This window comes from Stomoxys calcitrans, chromosome 4 (assembly GCF_963082655.1).
Source record: "Stomoxys calcitrans chromosome 4, idStoCalc2.1, whole genome shotgun sequence".
Lineage (NCBI taxonomy): Eukaryota > Metazoa > Arthropoda > Insecta > Diptera > Muscidae > Stomoxys > Stomoxys calcitrans.
This window is the reverse complement of record NC_081555.1, coordinates 61,879,537-61,900,695: the sequence shown is the minus strand read 5'-3', so window position 1 is coordinate 61,900,695 and position 21,159 is coordinate 61,879,537. Positions and strand designations below refer to the sequence as shown.

The 21,159-nt window shown below is 44.2% G+C and overlaps 2 protein-coding genes across 4 annotated transcripts in view; both read left to right on the top strand.

The window, feature by feature from the left end:
* The window catches only part of LOC106084420 (zinc finger protein 879), a 42,158-nt gene that overhangs the window by 4,406 nt on the left and 16,593 nt on the right, over nt 1-21,159 (top strand). The gene's annotated exons all lie outside the window — the stretch shown is intronic.
* Nucleotides 11,887-13,426, top strand: LOC131997253 (uncharacterized). Its single transcript, XM_059367905.1, has 2 exons — nt 11,887-12,906; nt 13,209-13,426. Exons 1-2 carry the CDS (start codon nt 11,931-11,933, stop codon nt 13,211-13,213), a joined length of 981 nt encoding a protein of 326 aa, XP_059223888.1. The 5' UTR covers nt 11,887-11,930; the 3' UTR covers nt 13,214-13,426.

The window sequence follows — 21,159 nt, the reverse complement described above, 5'->3', positions numbered from 1 at the left end:
ATTTTTGTTGTTGTTGTAGCAGTGGGTTGTACACTGAGGCGGCAGCCCTTGCCAATGGAGAACTCCATCGGGTCAATCCGGTACGTACAACCGGCTGCCATGGGATTGCACCGATTTTTGTATTTTCATATCTTGACTGTAAGACACATTGTTTTTGTTTTAGCCACATTGTGATTCTAGTCAAGCTCCTGCAGGTTAGCAAGCTCGTTCCGGTCCAAAGGACCGATGACCGCGGGAACTGGGTGGCCATAGGTTATTTAAAGATGCCAATAACACACGTTGTCACATCGGGTACCTTTTTTAATTTTAAAGTCATTTTGAAGTCATAATCTTGCATTAAATGTCTCCTTCTAGCAATTTCTATAAATGTTTGAAGTTTTGTGGGAAAAGATCAAGTACAAAAAAAACTGTTAAATCAGAAAAGTGGATAAGTCAGTCAAAACGCAAAAAGATTAGGTTAGGTTGAAAGAGGGTGTGGATTTTAATCCGCCCAAGCCAAAGTGGACATACACTTGAGCCAGTCTCGGCACGGGATAGTTGTGAGAACCGCACAGGCCGGAACATTAAGGTCTGATCTGTGTGGAGTTCATTGCTGTCAAGAGAAGCTTAGCTGCGAGCCACCGGACGCGTCCATAGGATTGCGGTTGCGGATAGTGGAATGCTCCATACGGAGTACCTGTAATGGCAGTCGTGGACAATCAGTGGTATTGAGTGGAGAGTCCCAGTGAGAGGTCGGGCGGCACCGGATCTTGCACATATACTGAGTGCCTATGATAATCGATATGACAAGGCGAGTTAAAGGCGTTTTTAAATAACCAATGGACATCATGTTCCCGCGGCGATCGGCCCTTTAGAATGGAACGAGCTTTCTCACCTATGGGAGCTAGATGAGGATCGCCACTTCCACATATAGACATGTAGCTACAACAACAACAACCTGAGCTAGTCAATCCCATGGCAGCTGGTTGTACGTACCGGATTGAGACGATGGAGTCCTTCATCGGCAAGGGTGCCTTCTCAGTGTACAACACACTGCTACAACAACAGAAAGCTGACCTGGCATGACTGTGATGGTCGATGGAGAAATGATTCCGACTATCAAGTGTCCCAAAATACTTGGCGTCACATTTGACAGCTCTTACACATTCTCCCCACATGCCACAGCAATCTGCGATAAAGTCAAAAGTATAAACAAGGTCCTCTAGTCACTTGCTGGCAGCACTTGGGGTGCAGACAAAGAAACCTTGTTGACCACGTACAAAGCAATTGGCCGGTTCGTGGTAGGTTATGCAGCGCCAGTGTGGTCTCGACATCTTTGTGACACGCAGTGGAATAATATTCAGATCTGTCAGAATGCCGCACTCCGAACTGCGACGGGCTGTCTCCTCAGTTCTCATGTGGACCACCTCCATCAGGAGACGAAAGATCCTACCAATGCGAAGACATAAATACATGCTGTCTAAGTAATACCTTTTGGGCTGTTATCGCAGAGACCATCCAAATCATCATCTTGTGGATAGATATCAACCGCCCAGAAGCCTTAAGGTAGATCTACATGATCCAGAGCGTGAGGTTCAGCGCTACAAGAGAGAACCTCTAGCGGCAAATCAAGCAGGTCTAAACAACATTCATGGAGACACGGTAGCAGATGCGGTAAATGGCTACCGGTTGAATGTAGTTGGAGAACGACCGCCTCCCCTTGCACCTGAAGAAATTGACCACCCCCGGCAAACCAGAGTAGTTTTGGCTCAATTACGTTCCGGCAGATGCAGCCACCTCAACTCCTACAGAGCAAGGATTTATGCCGACGTGCAAGATGTATGTTCCGATTGTAACCAGGGACCGCACGATACTCACCTGTTTAACTGCCCGGCCAGACCCACTGGACTCAGACCCAGTTCCCTGTGGACACACCCCATCTTAGTCGCAGAGTTCCTGGGTCTTGACACTCAACAGAATCATATATCCTCATAATAACAATATGGGGCATAAATTAAAGAAGACGAGTACAAATTCAACAAATTAAAATTTAAAATGAAAAAAAAAACATTTTGAGCTAAATGTCTATACGTCTGCACGATCTTAAGTTAAGTTAGGTTGGAAAGAGGGTGCAGATATTAATCCGCCCCATGCCACTATTGACATACACATAAGCCAGTAATCGGCTTGTTGTGCGCTCTAAAAACTATAAAGTAACCTCTACAAAGAAAATTTTAAGTTAGGAATTCCGTGCTACTTACAAAATCCTTAATTGTTTTCAATACCACTCCCCGAAGTTCGTTCATGTCTGATATTGTGTCTCCACCTAAGTACCGAAATCTGTTGGACGCGAAAGCCGGGCAATGAAAAAGGAAATGCTCCAATGTCTCATCATCTTCCCCGAATGCCCTACACATGCTATCACTTGCCGCACCGATTTTACATAAGTGAGCTCGTAGTGCTATGTGTCCCGTTATGATGCCAATAGCTATACTGACCTCCTTCTTGCTTCCTTTCAGTAATAGCCTCGTCTTCTCACGATCTGGATCCCCCATAGGATTCTCGCCGTCTTACCGACCGGTGCGCTATTCCACAATGTTGCATGCGCATTCGTCGCTCACTCCCTTAACTCGGACTGCGTCAACCCGAAAGGCTTCGGGTTAACCAAGTTTATTGACGGCAGTCCACTGGCCTTCGCCGCATTTCCCCTTACTCCGTTATGGCCCGGCACCCAAACGATGCCCATCCTCAGAGAAGGCGTTAATCTCCTTCTTACACTGCAAAACTGTTCGTGAACTTACCGCCCTGGTTGTTATTGCCCTTATAGCAATTTTACTGTCGGTAAAGATGTTCACAACTCGACTTCGTCGCGTTAGCATCACACCACGCATTCCGTGATCGCCCGGATCTCCGCCTGCAGGAACGTATTATGGTCTTGCCTGACCATAACCCAGGGACTGACAGATCTCAGTCCCTGGGTTCTCAATGTAAACCCCAGACCCACTCTGTCCTCTAGCTTCGATCCATCCGTGTAACATGATCTTCCAAATGGCAATACTAGGTTTACGTGAATCCAAGACTGTGCCGATGGCAGCAATGCCTCGCACTCGACTTCAAGGTTCATCTCAGGTATCCGATCGGAAACCTCTTCCCTTCCTTCCAGGTTTCCTATCGTCGCATCGCACCCTATTAGTACCTAGTTTCCTGTCTGTTTTGCTTTCCTCACCAGCCGTTGCAGCTCCGACGTGGGTGGCGGTGTCGGAGAGTCGAAAGGCAGATAAAGTGATGCCAGTTATGCTCCACCATCTCCGTTGACAACTCTGGGGAAAATATATAATTGAAATTTTTATGACAAATAACGCAGGTCCTCGACCGAGTACCAGTGTTAGCATAGAATAATTGTTAGTTGATATGGTTCAGTCCAGAAACTTTGTTCCGGGTCGTCCATGGCTCCTGAATAAAGGCAATATGAATCTTGCCCTTGCTGATTTTCTCCATCAGAGCGTTTGTAGCAGTCTCGCTCCGGTGCATTACCTCAATCATTGGTCATCCAGAAAATGGGCACCTTGGGAGTAGGTGATGATCTCATCGGCTGCTCCCTGTTCTTTAGACTGCATTGACTTTCCTGCCACTACTCTGTCTGATGTCATCGTTTTAGGTCCTTTGCCTAGTCTAGTCCTCCGATTCTCTTTATAAAGACGGTAATGGTTCCATCTTCGGGTCCCTGTTCATTAGGCTGTATTGGCTACTTGGCTACCGTAGTGCGCCATGCCTTTAGCATTAGCCAAACTTGTCACGGAGACTTGAATGTCAACCACAAAGAGAGTTCCTTCCTCCTTCTCCTCCCTGTGGAAGATCTCCCACTTCTCTGCGACCAAACCTTCGTTTTGCTTGCCCAAGAATCGCAACCGTAGCCTTTGTGAGCTGAGGGATGTCCACGTTTCTCACCAGGTCGAGCTTTCCGTCCTCCCTGGGAGCGTGAATACCTCTGACGAGCTGTTTGACGGTTTGTTTGTTTGTTTATTTGTTTTCAGTTTCACATACAACAAGATTTTAAATCTTGTAATTATAGTATGTGACTTTTGTTGTAATAATAAGATTTTTACAATAGTTGATTTAATAATAAAATTTGTGTTGATAATAATCGCATTAGATTAGATAATTGAACAAGTAACCAAATTAATAAATAAGTTTCCTGTCATAAGTAGACAATTTTTAACATAACATAAAGAAAAATTGCCATTCGGATATCAGGAGACGATAATGAATGGGTAATATTACAATTCTTCTGCTAGATCTACCAATTTTAAGTTTGGCGTAAAAAATTTCTGGTGTTCTGTTGTACACTAACTTATGTATCATTAAAAAAAGACGGTATCAATACATTCCGCCGACGCAAAACGCAGCGTAAAGATGCCTCCTTTTGGACCTGTGACCTCCTTTTGGAAGTCACAGTCCTCCATGAAGAGTCAGGGGCCGTGCGCGCTTCCTTCGTTCCTGTTCCAACTTTGTCTACCTCCGCAGGACACTGTCTGGAGTCTCCATTGCGGGATGGCTGGCTTGGTTTTCCCAGAGTACTTAAAAGCGGGGAGCTCTTTTTCTTCTTCAGTATTTTAGCAGTGTTATGCTCTTCGGGAGATCTTCTTTTTCCAGCTTCCGTAGAAGTGCTTAACTTTTTGAAGTATGCACTGCATACAAACGAAAGGTATTGCCAAGTCGTGTATGCCAACAATGTGAAGTTTATTTGAAGTGAAGACACACCCATAAGACCTAGAAGTTTAGATTATAAATATAGGAACATTTTTATGCTGTTGTTGTAGCAGTTTGTTGTGTTCTATCTTTCGTCTGCTTGATTCTGTTGAGTGTTAAGATCCAGGAACTCTGCGGCTAAGTGGGTGGGTCCAGGGGGATCTGGGTCTGAGTAGAGTGTGTCCCTGGTCACAATCGAAACATACATTCTGCAGGTCGGCATCAATTCTTGCTCTGTAGGAGTTGAGGCGGCTGCATCTGCTGGAACGTAATTTAGCCAGAACTACTCTGGTTCGCCTGGGGATGTCAATTTCTTCAGGTGCAATGGGAGGTGGTCGTTCTCCAAGGATTTCATTCACCCGGTAGCTATTTACAGCATCTGTGTCTACATGAATGTTATCCAGACCCGCTTGATATGCCGCTTGATCTAAAGGTTCTCTCTTGTAGCGCTGAACCTCATGCTCTAGATCATGTAGATCTAGCATAAGGCTTCTGGGCGGTGGGTTTCTATCCACAAGATGATGATTTGGATGGTCTCTGAGATAACAGCCCAAAAGGTATTGCTTAGACAGCATAAAGTTATGTCTTCGCACTGGTAGGATCTTTGTCTCCTGATGGAGGTGGTCCGAATGAGAACTGAGAAGACAGCCCGTCGCAGTTCGAGGGGCGGGATTCTAAAATATCTGAATATTATTCCACTGCGTGTCACAGAGCTGACGAGACCACACTGGCACTCCATAACTTACCACAGACCGGCCAATTGCTTTGTACGTGGTCAACAAGGTTTCCTTGTCTTTTGAGGACCTTGTTTCTACTTTTGACTTTATCGCAGATTGCTGTTGCATGTGGGGAGAATATTTAAAAGTTGTCAAATATGGCGCAAATTATTTTGGGACACTTGATTGTCTGAATTATCACAGTCGGCTCAGCATTCACTTCACGCGTATTTGTAGTGAACAATGTGGCTAGAGATTTGGTGGCAGATACAACAATGGGTGGGGGCCTGTTGCCATGATCGCACAATCGTCCGCATATGATACGATCTCTATGCCGTCTGAAGAGAGTGGAATGAAGGATAGGTACAGGTTAAACAGCCGGAGATATCACCCAGCCTTGGCGAAGTCCCTCTCTCAGTATAGGGATTCCGTCGGGGCCCAACACCTTGGATGATTTGGCACCACGGATGACATTCGTAACATCGCCCACGGTAAAATATGATGGCTGTCCATCGGCTCGGATACGGCGAATGGCTCTCCTTCTTGCCCTTTCACTCGGGATGCACAATAAATTGACGGTTGAACAACTTGGCGCATCTCTTCGGATCAGTCACGGTCACGTCGCCAAAAGTAACTGAGGTCCTTTCATTCCGCCTCCGGGATTCGAGATTGACTTAACAGTAGACCACAGCTTGCCTAAATTGGCGTCGAAGTTACATTGCTCCAAGTGTTCCAGCCACAAATTCCGCTTATGTTTGTTGACTACCCTGTTTATTTCGTTGACTACTCTATACCCCGTTGGTCGTTACCTTGAGGAGAATGCCATGAAAAGTGATGCGCATTTAAGTCCCCTAGAACCAGACGACAGTACCGGACCTGAGTACTTAAAAGCGGCGCTAGTGAACCCTACATGGTGTGCATGTAGGGGTCACTAGCAGGCGGGTCAGGCGCAGGCGAGATGGGTCTATACTGCACGGAATGGTGTATCACAAAGGCCAATCCCCCACCTCCACCCCTTGAGCGATCCTTTTGTAGCAAGATCCGAAATGTACCCACTCTGTGTATTGTATAGGGTGATTTTTTAAGAGCTATAGGAAAGTTTTTCAAAAAAAAAAAAAAAACACGTAAAATTCAGGAAAATGCATGAAGTCTTTATTTGAATCGAAAGTACGGTTCATATAATTTAATGTTTGAAAATTATTTCATGCAAATGTTAACCATGACTGCGCCTCCAATGGTCCATCCGCTTAGTCTAATTTTTGCATACTCTTTCCAACATTTCGGACGGTATCTCACGAATAAATGCTTCAATGTTGTCTTCCAATGCGTCAATTGAAGCGGGCTTGTCTTTATAGGTATGAGGTTTAACAAAGCCCAACAAAAAAAGTCTAAAGGCGTTACATCGCAAAATCTATACGGCCGCCTCCCCATTGTTACGCGTGCTGTGTGGCATGTGGCACCGTCTTGTTAAAACCTCACGCCATGCATGTCAGTTCTTGCATTTTGGGCAAAAAAAAGTTGGATATCATCTAATTATAGCGTTCACCATTCACTGAAATCGGAAAACCTAGACATCAATACTATCGCAACAAAGTTTGTTAACACCCAACTTTCTTAAAAATGGATTACGGGAGGTTTGGGGTCTGAAGATGAGTACAAAATGAGTTAGTAAAGGGAGTCTTCAAATAAGTGTACTTCTTTAAAATACTGCCATTGACAACATATTATCCAGAAGTTGTACTGCCTTCACTTCTTCTTGTACTGCCTTCTTTGTGCATCACAGCCGCATTGAAGACGACATCTGATGCACTTAATTTAATTTTACACTAAATGCCTCAGCAAATTGTTCCTAAGTAAACTGCTGCGACCACAGATAAGGAAGCCTTTTCGTGGGCCTATCGACAGCTACGAGTATTGTCCTATCCTTGATCGATATCCCAGGCAATGTGGACTACACATACCTGAAACAAAGTATACCTGATAGGGCCGATTAGGGCTATAATATTCCTCAGAATAGAAGGTGAGGTAGACTTCTCTACTCAACTAATTTTTTAATTGAAACTGCTTAAGTCACGAAAATGAACAATCAAAAAGGTGATTCAAAAAATTTTCAATTAAAAAAGATTTGACAATTTTTGAAATTCCAACTCCAAATTTTCATATTACGTATTTGGCTGTCAGTGAGTGTACATCGCTTTTTTTGGTCTTTGCGAATATTACTGTTTCAACTGCATATACACACATACATACACACACGTTTGTACTTTTTCGTGCTGGTGTCTTTTGTTCTGGAAGCGTGATTTTGCGGTGCTGAGTGGCTTTTGGAGGATTTTGGTCTGTGGTGTGGCTGTTGGTGGAGGCTTCTGCTGGAGTGGTGTGAATCCAGGAAGCTGTCGTTGGGAGTGAAGAAGAAAGAAAGCGCCATGGCGGCTAAGCCGCTCATTTTGGCGCATGTGGTGTCTGATAATTTCAAGTTGATTAAGACTAAGGAGAAATCGTATGATGTCAATAGGAGAATGCTTGAGGAAAATATGGATGAAGCGTGTGCAAGTGAAATGATTGCTGAGGGTGCTGCTATTGAATGTACCGTTGGGAGTATTGGAAGTGTTGGTGCGAGCTGCGACAAGATATTGGAAAGCAATGTTGCTAGTGGTATGAGTGGTGAGATGTGTGCTGGTGTGAGTGCTGCGACTGGAAGTAGAAGGATGGATGCCGCTAAAACAGGTAACGGGGTATCTAGAGGACGGGAGGGGGAAGATGAGATGCAGAATAAGAGAAGAAGAACAGAGGAGAATGTGATAATTACTTATAATGAGGGGCATGTTGGTGACTTTGCTGTCCTTGTCGATACATCGAAGTCTGATGAAATTAGAAATACGAGAAGAAGAAATGGTCTATATCTGTACGAGAAAATTAAAGATATTATTTCTGCTAGTGATGGCATTGATGAGATTAAGGATGTGGGGCGCACAATGTATAAGATTAAGTTCTTTACTGCGGTGGCAGCCAACAAGTTTGTTAGTAACAAGAGATTGGCTGAGAGAAATTTGAAGGCGTTCATTCCACGTAATTTTGTGGAAACTTTTGGTGTGCTCAGGGATGTACCTCTGTCGATTACTGAGGACGAAATTGCTGCTGATGTAAGAAGATGCTTAGCAATAGAGGATTCTCCTCTTAAATTGATGTCTGTACAGAGGTTCACTAGAAGAGATTTGGATGATAGAACAAGGATGATTCCTACTGGGTCGGTGAAGGTTGGTTTTAGCGGGGGTGCACTCCCAAGAGATGTGAAGGTGAATTATACGAGAACAATGGTGCATACGTTCTATCCGAGTGTAAGGCAATGCAGGAAGTGTGGAAGGCTTGGGCATTTGGAGATGGGCTGTAAGTCCAGCAGAAGATGTCTGAAATGTGGCGTAGAGGGCGATCAATGCGGAGGAGACTGTGAGATCATCAGGTGTGTGCTCTGTAGGAAGACTGGCCATCTGGCGTCTAACAGAGATGTGTGCCAAGTTTGGCAGAAAGAGACAAGGATCAACAAGTTGATGGCTGAGAACAAGATGTCGAGGTCGGAGGTTTTGGATTCGTTTGGACAAGTAAGAACTAATAGATTTGAGGAGCTGATGGACAATGAGGATTTCCCGCAGATGCAAGGAGGAGGAAGGAATGTTAGAGATAGAGTCAGAGAGTCTAACAGGATTTTGACACCGTGGGCGTATAATGCGGTTGCGAAGAAGGTTTCTAACGCGCGTAAGGAGGTGGCTGTGGCGCAGGGCGCGCAGATACATCCGAGAATGTTTGATGAGGTGTCTCCCTCTCAGCCAGTATACCAGTACCCTGGCTATAGCAGGGTGAGTGAGCTGGAGAAGATCATGCAAGAGCTGTTGAAATTTATGCGGGATCATTTTACGCAAGTGGGCAGTGATGCGGGCCTGGTGGCTGTCAGGCATTTTTCAGAGCGTGTTAATAAAGTTGGAATTAGTAATGATGTTCAGTTGATTTCTACGGCCAGTAACAATGACAATCAAAATATTACAGTATAATGTGCAATCGCTGAAGAAGAACAAAGCTACATTAGAATATTTGCTAAACAAGGATGGTTTTGATATTTGCTGCTTATGTGAGACTTTTTCTCATGAGGACGTTAACAAGAATAATAAAATTTTTAACTTTAACCTGGCGGAAAAGAGACGTGGTGATGGCTACGGAGGCGTGGCCATTGGCCTAAGAAAATATATTAGTTTTAAAACTTTAGACTTTGTTACTGACTTGGATATTGTGATTGTCAAAACTCTGAACTTAAAGAAGAACTTTGTCTTTTGTGCTGTTTATTGTCCTCCGTCTATATCGGTTCCTGCTTTCGAGCTTGAGATGTCGACTCTTTTGAACTACCTGGAGACTTTGAATGATGTTGTACTGCTTGGTGACTTTAATGCGAGATGCCTGGCTTGGGGTGACAGTGTCACCATGCCTAAAGGTCGGATCCTGCAGCAGCTAACTGACAATGCTGGCTTTATTTGCTTTAATAATGGTGCACATACCTTCAAGAGATCCTTGGCTGATGATAATGGTACTGTTTTAGACCTTTGTTTTGCTAATGGTGCGTCGGAGATGGAATGGAGCACTTTATCCTTTTTAATTGGTGGAAGCCATCACTTTCCTATTGAGATTACAATTAAGTCGGATAGGATTTCCTATGGCAAGTTTGTAGCGAAGAATTTGCTGGCGGACGCCTTAAGTCGAACTTCTTTTGGGCCTGATATGGATGAGATTGAAAAGTCCTTTTTGAATGAAATAAATAGTGCTACTTTCAAGATTAAAGATAACAGGGTTCCCAAGTTCTGGTGGCAGAAGAACTTGGATGTCTTATTTAGATCTCAAAAAGCTGCCTTTAAGAAATGTGAAAGATATCCTACGCTGGAGAATATTGAAGCGGCGAGCACTGCTAGGAAAGAGTGGAAGTTGGCAGTTTTGAATGCAAAGAGAGAAAGTTTTAAGGCTAACCTGGCTGGTCTGAATGCTGACCCGGGAACGAAACAGGCTTGGAATTTCGTAAAAAACGTGGTTGGGAGGCGCAAGATCGGTGCTACCAGCTCGTGGAATGCTGAAAATAATGAGGCATATTTGAAATTTCTCAAGGAACAAGTGCCGTGTGATGATGATGTAGCTGTAATGGATCTGGTGTGCCCAAGGGCTGTAAAGTTTGAATATGAGGATTTTGAAAGAGTGCTGAATGGCAAAAGAAAGGCGTCGGCTGGTGGCTGTGACGGCATTACGTATGACATGATCAAAGCACTTCCGGATATCTCTAAGAGCGTGTTGTTTACTGCCCTTAATAATTGCTTTGCGAATAATCTAATCAGAGATGGCTGGAGAAGGATCAAGATTGTGCCGGTGCCTAAGCCGGGCAAAGATTTGAAGGATTATAGGAATTTCAGACCAATCTCTTTAATAGCTGTCTTCCTGAAAATGATTAATCTTATGGTTAAGGATAAGGTTGCTTGCTTTCTGGAGGCTATGGGTTTCTTGCCTGAGCGATGCTTTGCATACAGGAGGGGGAGGTCTACCTCATCCTGTGTTAATGATTTATTGCACCGTACTGCGGTTCTTAAGGCGAATGGTTTTAAAGTTATGATTGTGGCCCTAGACATCGCAAATGCTTATAACTGTGTCAAGATTGAGGTACTGAGCAAGATTTTGGTTGATTGTGGTTTGGAGATGCATTATATAGCGTGGATACGCAATTTTTTGTCAAATAGGATTTTGTGTCTTGGCAAAAGCACAACCACTGTTGTCGATGGTCTGCCGCAAGGGAGCTGTTTATCCCCGCTGCTATTTAATGTTTACACGAAGAACCTACACGGAATAGAAGATTGGTCTAGCTTGGTTTACCAATATGCGGATGATTTCTTGATAATGGTGTTTGATAAAGACTTTAATGAAGCGGAGAAGAAGCTTCAGACGAAGGTGCAAGCCTTTTATGATCTATGCAAAGAATTAAATCTTTCCTTTCAGGCGGATAAATCCCAGATTATGTACTTGGCGAAGGGCAGCAGGAAGAAGGTGAGCCTGTCTGTTAATGGAGCTGTGATTCAACAAGTCAAGACCCTTAAGTATCTAGGAAGGACGATAACTGCATCGTTATCCGTTAAAGACCACTACACTCGAATTGCCAAGGAAGTTGAGTCAAGAAAAAATGTTTTTAAATTTCTGACACCTGTTAAGGGAGGTCTGGATCCAGCCGTAGCTCTTAATCTATATCGTTCTCTGATAAGATCGAAGCTGGAGTATGCGAGGGCTACTGCAGCCCATACTCCGATGAGTATAAATAAGAAGATTATGACAACTCAAAATGCCACTCTGAGAAGATGTTTGGGAGTGACGCCCTCTACGCCAATTCATGTGATCTATGCCCTTGCAAATGAGATGCCTGCATCGGAGCGCAGTTTGTGGCTGACGGCTAGGGAGTTATTAAGAGTGAAATCTATGAACCCAGATTTATACGCAATGGTTGCGGAAAACCCGTATGTACGCTCCAGCTATAGTCATGTTTATCACATGTTTCAGGAGATTTTTGATGTGATTTCTGTTGTAGAGGAAGAGTGCAGGCCTGTCAGTCTGACGGTGCGGTCTTCGATTGTTTGTGGAGACAGAGCCAATGTTGCTAAAGAGATTTTTCAGAAAATGTATTGCAAAGAGATAGCGGAGTATAAAGATGATGGTTTTGTTGTGTTTGCCACGGATGCATCGGTGAAGGCTGGGAGTGCTGGATGTGCCGTTTTTAATGCCACGCGGGATCAGCGGTTCCTGTTTAGAATTCAGGGGAAGACGTCAAGCCTCTTCTCTGAGTTAATAGCGCTGCTTAAGGCAGTTGAGATTGCGGTGGAGGATGGCTGCTGTGAATTTGTTGTCTTTACGGATAGTCTAAATGCCTGCAGACTGCTGAGTGCCCCTCGTACGAAGAATCACCTTGTTGCTGGAATTTTTCGGAAGCTGAATTTCTCTAATATCAACAAATGCCATATTGTATGGGCACCTGCCCACGTTGGTATTAAAATCAATGAGACTGCTGACTGGCTGGCTAAGTATGCAGCTGATATTGGTGCCCCTGTTAATTTTGATTACACCCTCGAGGAAGGGTTAAGGCGTATAAAGGATGAGATATATGATATTTGGAATCGTGACTATCGTTTGAAATCTACTGAAAAAGGCAGAAAGTTCTTTGAGCTGTTTCCTGATATTCCCTCCCGTCCCTGGTTCCTAGGGGCTGACTTGGAACCTGCGGAGAAAAAGATACTTAATAGAATGTTTACAGGACACACCTATGATAAAACCTATTTGCATAGATTTAACCCCGGTTTGTCATGCTTTTGTGACATATGTGGCTGTCGGGAATCTGTGGGGCACATGATTTTTGAGTGCCCTAAATATCGCTCACTGAGATCTCGTTTTAGTATTTTTAGTAAATATACCAATCTCAAGGACCTGCTTGAGTGTAAACAAGTACCTGAATATAAATGTTTATTGTGTTTCATCCAAGAAGCTAAAATTGATGTTTGATGAATGAATCTGATCGCTTCATGTATGCTGTTACATGTTCGCTTCTTTATTTGATGCTTTGTTTGTCCATACCACCATCTCATTGTACACTCACCTTACCACTTTACTTGGAGTAGTTTAATGGATCTGTGATATATGCCCTCTTGGGCGAATGTGATATTTAGATGCTAATTTCTTTTTCTATTGCATCTTCTCGATTAATAGCATAAGCACCCTCGACGTACAACAATCCTGACGATAGACTCAACCACTTTCAACACTTCTTGACGAAAAAGGAACATATAATTGGAATTAATACGAGCTTTTTGGAGGATTTAGCACCTACATCACTTTGTGATATCGTTTAAGTTTGGCAGTGTGGACGGCTGCTCCTGGATATAACCTGGCATATGTGAGACTTGTCTCCGCCATTCGTTCTGAAAGTCCAAAAAAAAAAAAAAACTCCAAATTTTGAAATTCTAATTAATTTAGGTCTAGCTCATAGGTGGACGGGTTTAGGTTTAGCTCACAGGTGGACAAAGAGAGTGCCTCGTGCTGTTTCTCACCCTTGCTTACGCTGTTTTGACGAGTGCGAGCTCTCTTTACATGTGCAGAAATAAAAACAAACCACAAACATTATTCAGTGCAGCTTAGGCAAAATAAACGCATATAACAGTGAACGAATTTAAAATCAATGTGTTTCTCCGCAGACATCTATTTTTGTAAATGGAAATGCTCAGTTGCAAGCGAGCACTGTCATGTTTAAATTGCAATGATTTTAAAAGAAACATTTTCTCAATAATTGTCAATCAAAAAAATATTTAAAACAATATTCATATAGAAAGTCTTTAATCGGTAAAATCACAAGTAACAACGCAAAAAGACGCATTTGAAATTAATTGTAAGAAGATAAATATTTCGAACCATTTTGGCATTGCAGTTTTTTTTGCGTGTACAGCATAACAATTATGTCTGGCCTAGCCACCGAAATAGACTAAAGAGAATTGCATGAGACCCAAAATTTGGCACTCAATAGCCACTTGTGCCAAGGCAAGTGTCTGTTACGCATGCCATATAAAAACTATGGTTGTTTTTATTATTGGTTGTTATTGGTTGTTTTTATCAGTGCTGTTGAGCAAGATAATTGTTTTTTCCTTTAATTTTTCTTTGCTACTATTACTGGGAATCAATTTTTGGATTTGTCATCGGAGGCCACCGTAGCGCAGAGGTTAGCATGTCCGCCTATAACGCTGAACGCCTGGGTTCGAATCCTGGCGAGACCAACAGAAAAAATTTTCAGTGGTGGTTTTTCCCTCCTAATGCTGGCAACATTAGTGAGGTACTATGCCATGTAAAACTTCTCTCCAAAGAGGTGTCGCACTTCGGCACGCCGTTCGGACTCGACTGTAAAAGGGAGGCCCCTTATCATTGAGCTTAAACTTGAATCGGACTGCACTCATTGATATGTGAGAAGTCTGCCCCTGTTTCTTAGTGGAATGTTCATGGACAAAATTTGCAAAATTTGCATTTGCATCTACATAATTATAAGATTATAGTGCTAAAAAATGTTGAAGTTTTTATTTAAGTAGACAACATTCACTTTGAGTCGTCAAAAATGCCGTGTTTAACGTAAAGATCCTCAAGCTCTCATAACTGTCCAAGATAGCAATAAAAAGTAAAAACGTGCTTAGTTTGGCCGGACCGGATCCGAGGAACCCACCACCATGAATTCTCCTAACATTTTATACAAACTAAATTTAATTGAAGGGCATAGTTTTATTCTACATACAAATTAAATATTCTAGGAACCGAACAAGGATAATCGAGCGATCGGTTTATATGGGAGCTATATCATGTTATAGACTGCTTTAACCCGTACTTGGCACAGTTTTTGGAAGTCGTAACAGAATACCACATGCAAAATTTCAGCCAAATCTGAAAACATTGCGCCTTGTAAGGACTCAAGAAGTCAAATCGCAAATCGGTTTATATGGGAGATTTGGACTTTAGTTAGTACAGTTGTTTGAAGTCACTGCAAAAAAATACATGCAAAATTATAGCCAAATTAAAGGAGAAAAAAAAAAATGCGTCGTCTAGGGGCTCAAGAAGTCAAAACGTTAGATCGGTATATATGGGAGATATATTAGGTTATAGACCGATTTGGACCGTACTTGTCATAGTTATTGAAAGTCATAACAGAAAACTATTTGCAAAAGTTTTGCCAAGTCGGACAAAAATTGCGGCTTCCAGGGGCTCAAGAAGTCAAACTGTGAGATCGGTTTATATGGGAGCTATATCAGGTTATAGACCGATTTGGAACGCACTTGGCATAGTTGTTTGAAGTCAAAGCAGAACACTATCTGCAAAATTTTAGCCAAATCGGACACAAATTGCGTCTCCAGGGGCTCAAGAAGTCAAATCGTGGGATCGGTTTCTATGGTAGCCGTAACAGGTTATAGACCGATGTGGACCGTACTTAGCACAGTTCTTGGAAGTAATAACAGAAAACTATCTCCAAAATTTCAGCTAAATCGGACAAAAATAGTAACTAGTTACCGTTGAGAGGACCGGCCGTGCTTGATTTCGCTCCTCGAAGAAAAAAATTCGTATCTCGCAATAGGTACCTATTACAAAATATGTTAAAGACTTCATGTTATCATCCCCTCCTGTAAGCGCATAACCAGTAGTCAGACTAACGAATGAGGAAGAGATGGATAAACCAGAGGGATGCACAGTTCGTCCCAGCCTTTGAGTAAAGGTGGGGTTTCTGATCCAGATTCAGACAGCGACATTGTCAAAGAAACTGTCAAAAAGAGAAACAGATCTCCCGAAGAGCATAACACTGCCAAGACACTGAAGAACAAAAGGAACCCTCCGCTTCCAAGTACTCTGGGAAGACCAAACAAGCCCCCCGTCATGAAGACAGCAGACAATGTCCTACGGAGGGAAACAAAGTCGGAACAGTAACGAAAGAAGCGTGAACGGCCCCCGAGCTTTCATGGAGGACTGTGACTTCCAATCAATGGTCACCACAAGGGGAAGGAAGCACAACAGAGATGAGATGACTTACGCAGTCGTCGATGTCGGCTGTGCATCCGGTAGGTTGCTACCAGATCGTCGGTCCCAGGTGAGGCATTTGGTAAACGAACGGGTTACAAAGGCGACGGTCTTCATCAAGGATGTGGGCGGCGAAATCTCGAAGGAATGCATGATGAAAGTCTTAAACAAGCAAAACCAAGGAGGAATGGGAGGTTTTCCACAGGGAGGAGAATGAGAAAGGAACTCTCCTTGTGGTGACCATTGATCAAGTCTCCGTGACAAGTTTGGGCCCCGACGGAATCTCTACACTGATGCTGAAGAATCTGCATTTACCTGGAGTTGAGTACCTTACTACTGTCCTCAACCTGTCTTTGAACACTCTTATAGTTTCCGATGTCTGGAAAATTGGCAGAGTGATCCCGCTTCTGAAGCCTGGAAAGGACCCGAGTTTGGGGGACTCATACAGACCGATCTCCCTTCTCTCACCAGTAGCAAAGATGCCGGAGGCATCACTCTTGCCGAGCATCATAGGAGAATTTCCATTCGCCGAGCATCAACAACTGCTTTGAATGCCATCACCGCACATATTTGCCGTGGCTTCAATCTGTCCAGGCCATGTGGTAGGACGGTCTTCTCTGTGGGTGCCAGTCATTTGTGGAATTTAGGGATAAGAAGTCTCAGCAACGTAGAGTGAAACTAGGAGTTCCCTGAAGCGGGGTGATATCTCCGTCACTGTTTAACCTCTACCTATCCTTCATTCCACCCCTCCAGATGGCATAGAGATCGTATCATATGCGGACGATTGTATGATCATAGCAACAGGCCCCCATCCATTGTTGACATCTGCGGTATGTTGAACGTCTACCTCAACGAACTCATATTTGACTCCTACACATTCTCCCCACATGCCACAGCAATTTGCGATAATGTCAAAAGTAGAAGAAGCAAGGTCCTCAAGTCACTTGCCGGCAGCACTTGGGGTGTAGACAAAGAAACCTCAATCCCATGGCAGCCGGTTGTACGCACCGGATTGACCCGATGGAATCCTCATCGGCAAGGGCTGCCGCCTCAGTGTACGTGTTCGTCTTTTTTCGTCATGGGAGAGGCACATCCCGGAGTGCCTTCTCCGTACGCTTCTGGTCCGTGCCGGGATTGAAAAGAACCCCGGACCCTGGTTCTGTTCGGTTTGCCAGAACCGCCTTCATCATCGGTCAGTGTCGGTGAGGTGTAACCGGTGCTTGGAGTGGGTACATTTCTGTTCTTGCCGCTAGGTGCTGTGCGAACATAGCCAGCAGTGGGTCACAAGCGTCGCCGTCGTCGCCTTCGGCGTCCTTGTCGTCGGACTATGTGACCCCCCCGACCTCTCCCGTACGGCAATTTATGCAACGACAGCACCCTAGCCCTACTATTGCCAGGCCAGTGTCGGGAAGTGTATCGTTCTTGCAGTTAAACTGCAACGGACTGCGTGGCAAGATTGGCAAGGATCGCTCAAGGAATGGAGGTGGGGGATTGGCCTTCGTTATACACCATTCCGTGCAGTATAGACCTATCTCGCCTGCGCTTGACGTTCATCAATTACATAAGGTCAATTGGACTGGCTTCAGAGAGTATACCAATCGCCGCTTCAATGACCTGCCACCCCCCACTGATGTGCTTGTGGCCGAGAGGAAATTCCAAGACATCATCAACCAGCAGCCGCTCGCTTTATACCAGCCGGTCGAATACCGCAAGTGCGAGCCAATTTCCCGGCGCAAGCAGTGGTACTCGCTATGGACCCCGCTAATCCCAGAATCAGCGAGCTGAATCTGGAAATAAACAGGGTAGTCAACGAACATAAGCGGAATTTGTGGCAGGAATACTTGGAGCAATGTAACTTAGGCACCGGAACACTTGGAGCAATGTAACAGTGGCACTGTGGGCCACTGTTAAGTCTCTCTCGAACCCCGGTAGACGGGACGACAGGACCTCAGTCACTTTTGGCGAGATAACCGTGACTGATCCGAAGAGATGCGCCAGGTTGTTCAACCGTCAATTTATTGTGCATCCCGAGAGAGACAGGGTAAGGAGGAGAGCCATTCGCCGTATTCGTGGTCTCCGAGCCGATGAACAGCCATCACAATTTACCGTGGGCGAAGTTACGAATGTCATCCGTGGCGCCAAATCTTCCAAGGCGTTGGGCCTCGACGGAATCTCTACATTGATGCTGAAGAATCTGGATTTACCTGGAGTTGAGTACCTTACCACTGTCCTTAACCTGTCATTGAACACTCTTATAGTTTCCGATGTCTGGAAAATGGGCAGAGTGATCCCTCTACTGAAGCCTGGTAAAGACCCGAGTTTGGGGGAGTCGTACAGACCGATCTCCCTTTTCTCACCAGTGGCTAAGACGCTTGAGGCATTACTCCTCCCGAGCCTCGTAGGAGAATTTCCATTCGCCGAGCATCAACATGGATTTCGGAGACTGCACAGCACAACAACAACTTTGCATGCCATCACCACACACATTTGCCGTGGCTTCAATCAACCCAGGCCATGTGATAGGACGGTCCTCGTGGCACTGGACCTATCAAAGGCATTCGACACGGTTAGCCATGCCAAATTATTTGAGGACATCGCCAACACGTCCCTCCAGCCAGGCCTGAAACGTTGGGCCGCGAATTATCTGTGTGGCCGCCAGTCATTTGTGAAATTTAGGGATAAGAAGTCAAAACACCGTAGAGTGAAACAGGGAGTTCCCCAAGGTGGGGTGATATCTCCGTCACTGTTTAACCTCTACCTATCCTCCATCCCACGTCCTCCAGACGTCATAGAGATCGTATCATATGCGAACGATTGTACGATCATGGCATCAGGCTCCCCACCCATTGATGACATCTGCGATAGGTTGAACGTCTACCTCAACGAGCTTGCCTCATATTTCGCTGCAAGAAATCTGAAGATATGCGCCACCAAATCTTCAGCCACACTGTTCACTACAAATACGCGTGAGGTGAATTCTGAGCTGACTGTGATGGTCGATGGAGAAATGATTCCGACCATCAAGTGTCCCAAAATACTTGGCGTCACATTTGACAGCTCCTACACTTTCTCCCCACATGCCACAACAATCTGCAATAAAGTCAAAAATAGAAACAAGGTCCTCAAGTCACTCGCTGGCAGCACTTGGGGTGCAGACAAAGAAACCTTGTTGACCACGTACAAAGCAATTGGCCGGTCTGTGGTAAGTTATGCAGCGCCAGTGTGGTCACGTCAACTTTGTGACACGCAGTGGAATAATATTCAGATCTGTCAGAAAGCCGCCCTCCGAACTGCGACGGGCTGTCTCCTCAGTTCTCATGTGGACCACCTCCATCAGGAGACAAAGATCCTACCAGTGCGAAGACATAACTCTGTCTAAGCAATACCTTTTGGGCTGTTATCGCGAAACCATCTAAATCATCATCTTGTAAATGGATATCCAAAGCCCAGAATCCTTAAGGTAGATCTACACGATCCAGAGCGTGAGGTTCAGCGCTACAAGAGAGAACCTCTAGATCAAGCGGAATATCAGGCAGTTCTAGACAACATTCAGGCAGACACGGTATCAGATGCGGTAAATAGCTGCCGGTAAACCAGAGTAGTTCTTGCTCAATTAAGTTCCAGCAGATGCAGCCGCCTCAAATCCTAAAGAGCAAAGGTTGACGCAGACGTGCAAGATGTATGTTCCGATTGTGACCAGAGACCACACGACACGTCACCTGTTCAACTGCCAAGCCAGACTCACTCTACTCAGACCTAGATCCCTCTAGTTGAAAAGGTGTGCAGATATTAAACCGCCCAAGCTATTATGGACATACACCTAAGCTACTAATTGGTTTGTTGTGCGCTCTAAAAACTAAAAAGTAGCCTCAAAAAGAAAATTTTAAGTTAGGAATTCTGTGCTATTTACAAAATCCTTAATTGTTTTTCATACCACTCCCCTAAGTTGGTACATCATTAGTAAGTATCTGTGCAAAATTTCAAGCGGCTAGCTTTACGCGTTCGACCGCTATCGCGACTTCGACAGATGGGCATAGCTAGAATAACTCAATGTCGAGACGTTGAAGAAGATATATACTTTATGGGGTTTATAATCAATATTTTGAGGTGTTACAAACGGAATGACTATTTTAGTATACCTTACCCTATGGTAGTGGGTATAAAAAGGAATCACTTGAGAAGTGCGCACAGTGGGTTGTAAAAGATTGGCGCCCATTTTTATCTGTATCTGGATCGGGTTTTATCGAAGTGGTAAAAATTCGTTATCAAAGTTGGTGCCAGGTTTGTAAAATTGCAAATTTTGCCCATGAACATTCCACTAAGGAACAGGGGCAAACTTCTCACATATCAGTGAGTGCAGTCCGATTAAAGTTTAAGCCCAATGATTTTTTTAGCCGAGTCCGAACGGCGTGCCGCAGTGCGACACCTTTTTGGAGAGAAGTTTTACATGGCATAGTACCTCACAAATGTTGCCAGCATTAGGAGGGGAAAAACCACCGCTGAAAATTTTTTCTGATGGTCTCGCTGGGATCCGTACTCAGGTGTCCAGCGTCATAGACGGACATGCTAACCTCTGCGCTACGGTGGCCTCCAAGCATTTGTCTCTATTGTACCTATGTTAAACAACAATAATCAAACTATAAGATGACCACTGTGCATGAAAGCACATTTTTTTGTTTTTAAGCATAACTCAACAACAAGAAATTTTTAAATGTCGGACCATAAATAAATGGAAGCCCCAAGAATCTTTCGTTCGGCCGAGGTAACCAACTTTGAGGCCCTATTAATAGGACCTAGGAACCTTTATACCCCTGAAATTTTATACATCATTTGGTAAGCACCACTTCTCTTCCATTCTAAATTTCATAGAGATATGCTATCTGTTAAAAAATGACAAACTTACTTCCATTTTTATACCCACCCCCGAAGGATGGGGTATAAAAGTTCGAAGATGGGCTATATCGGACTATATCTAGATGTAGCGCCGATATAGACCGGCCGAACCTAATGCCTTTTTACTTGTTTTTGAAGTGGCTTGCTGCTGTTCGTTGATACACTAATAGTAATTAATATATTTCTTTACAGTAACTTTATGAATTACATACATTGGGGAAGTAAA

What these genes read in the sequence shown, in the direction of transcription:
- LOC131997253 (XM_059367905.1), top strand. Translation starts at nt 11,931, where the DNA reads ATGAACCCAGATTTATACGCAATGGTTGCGGAAAACCCGTATGTACGC.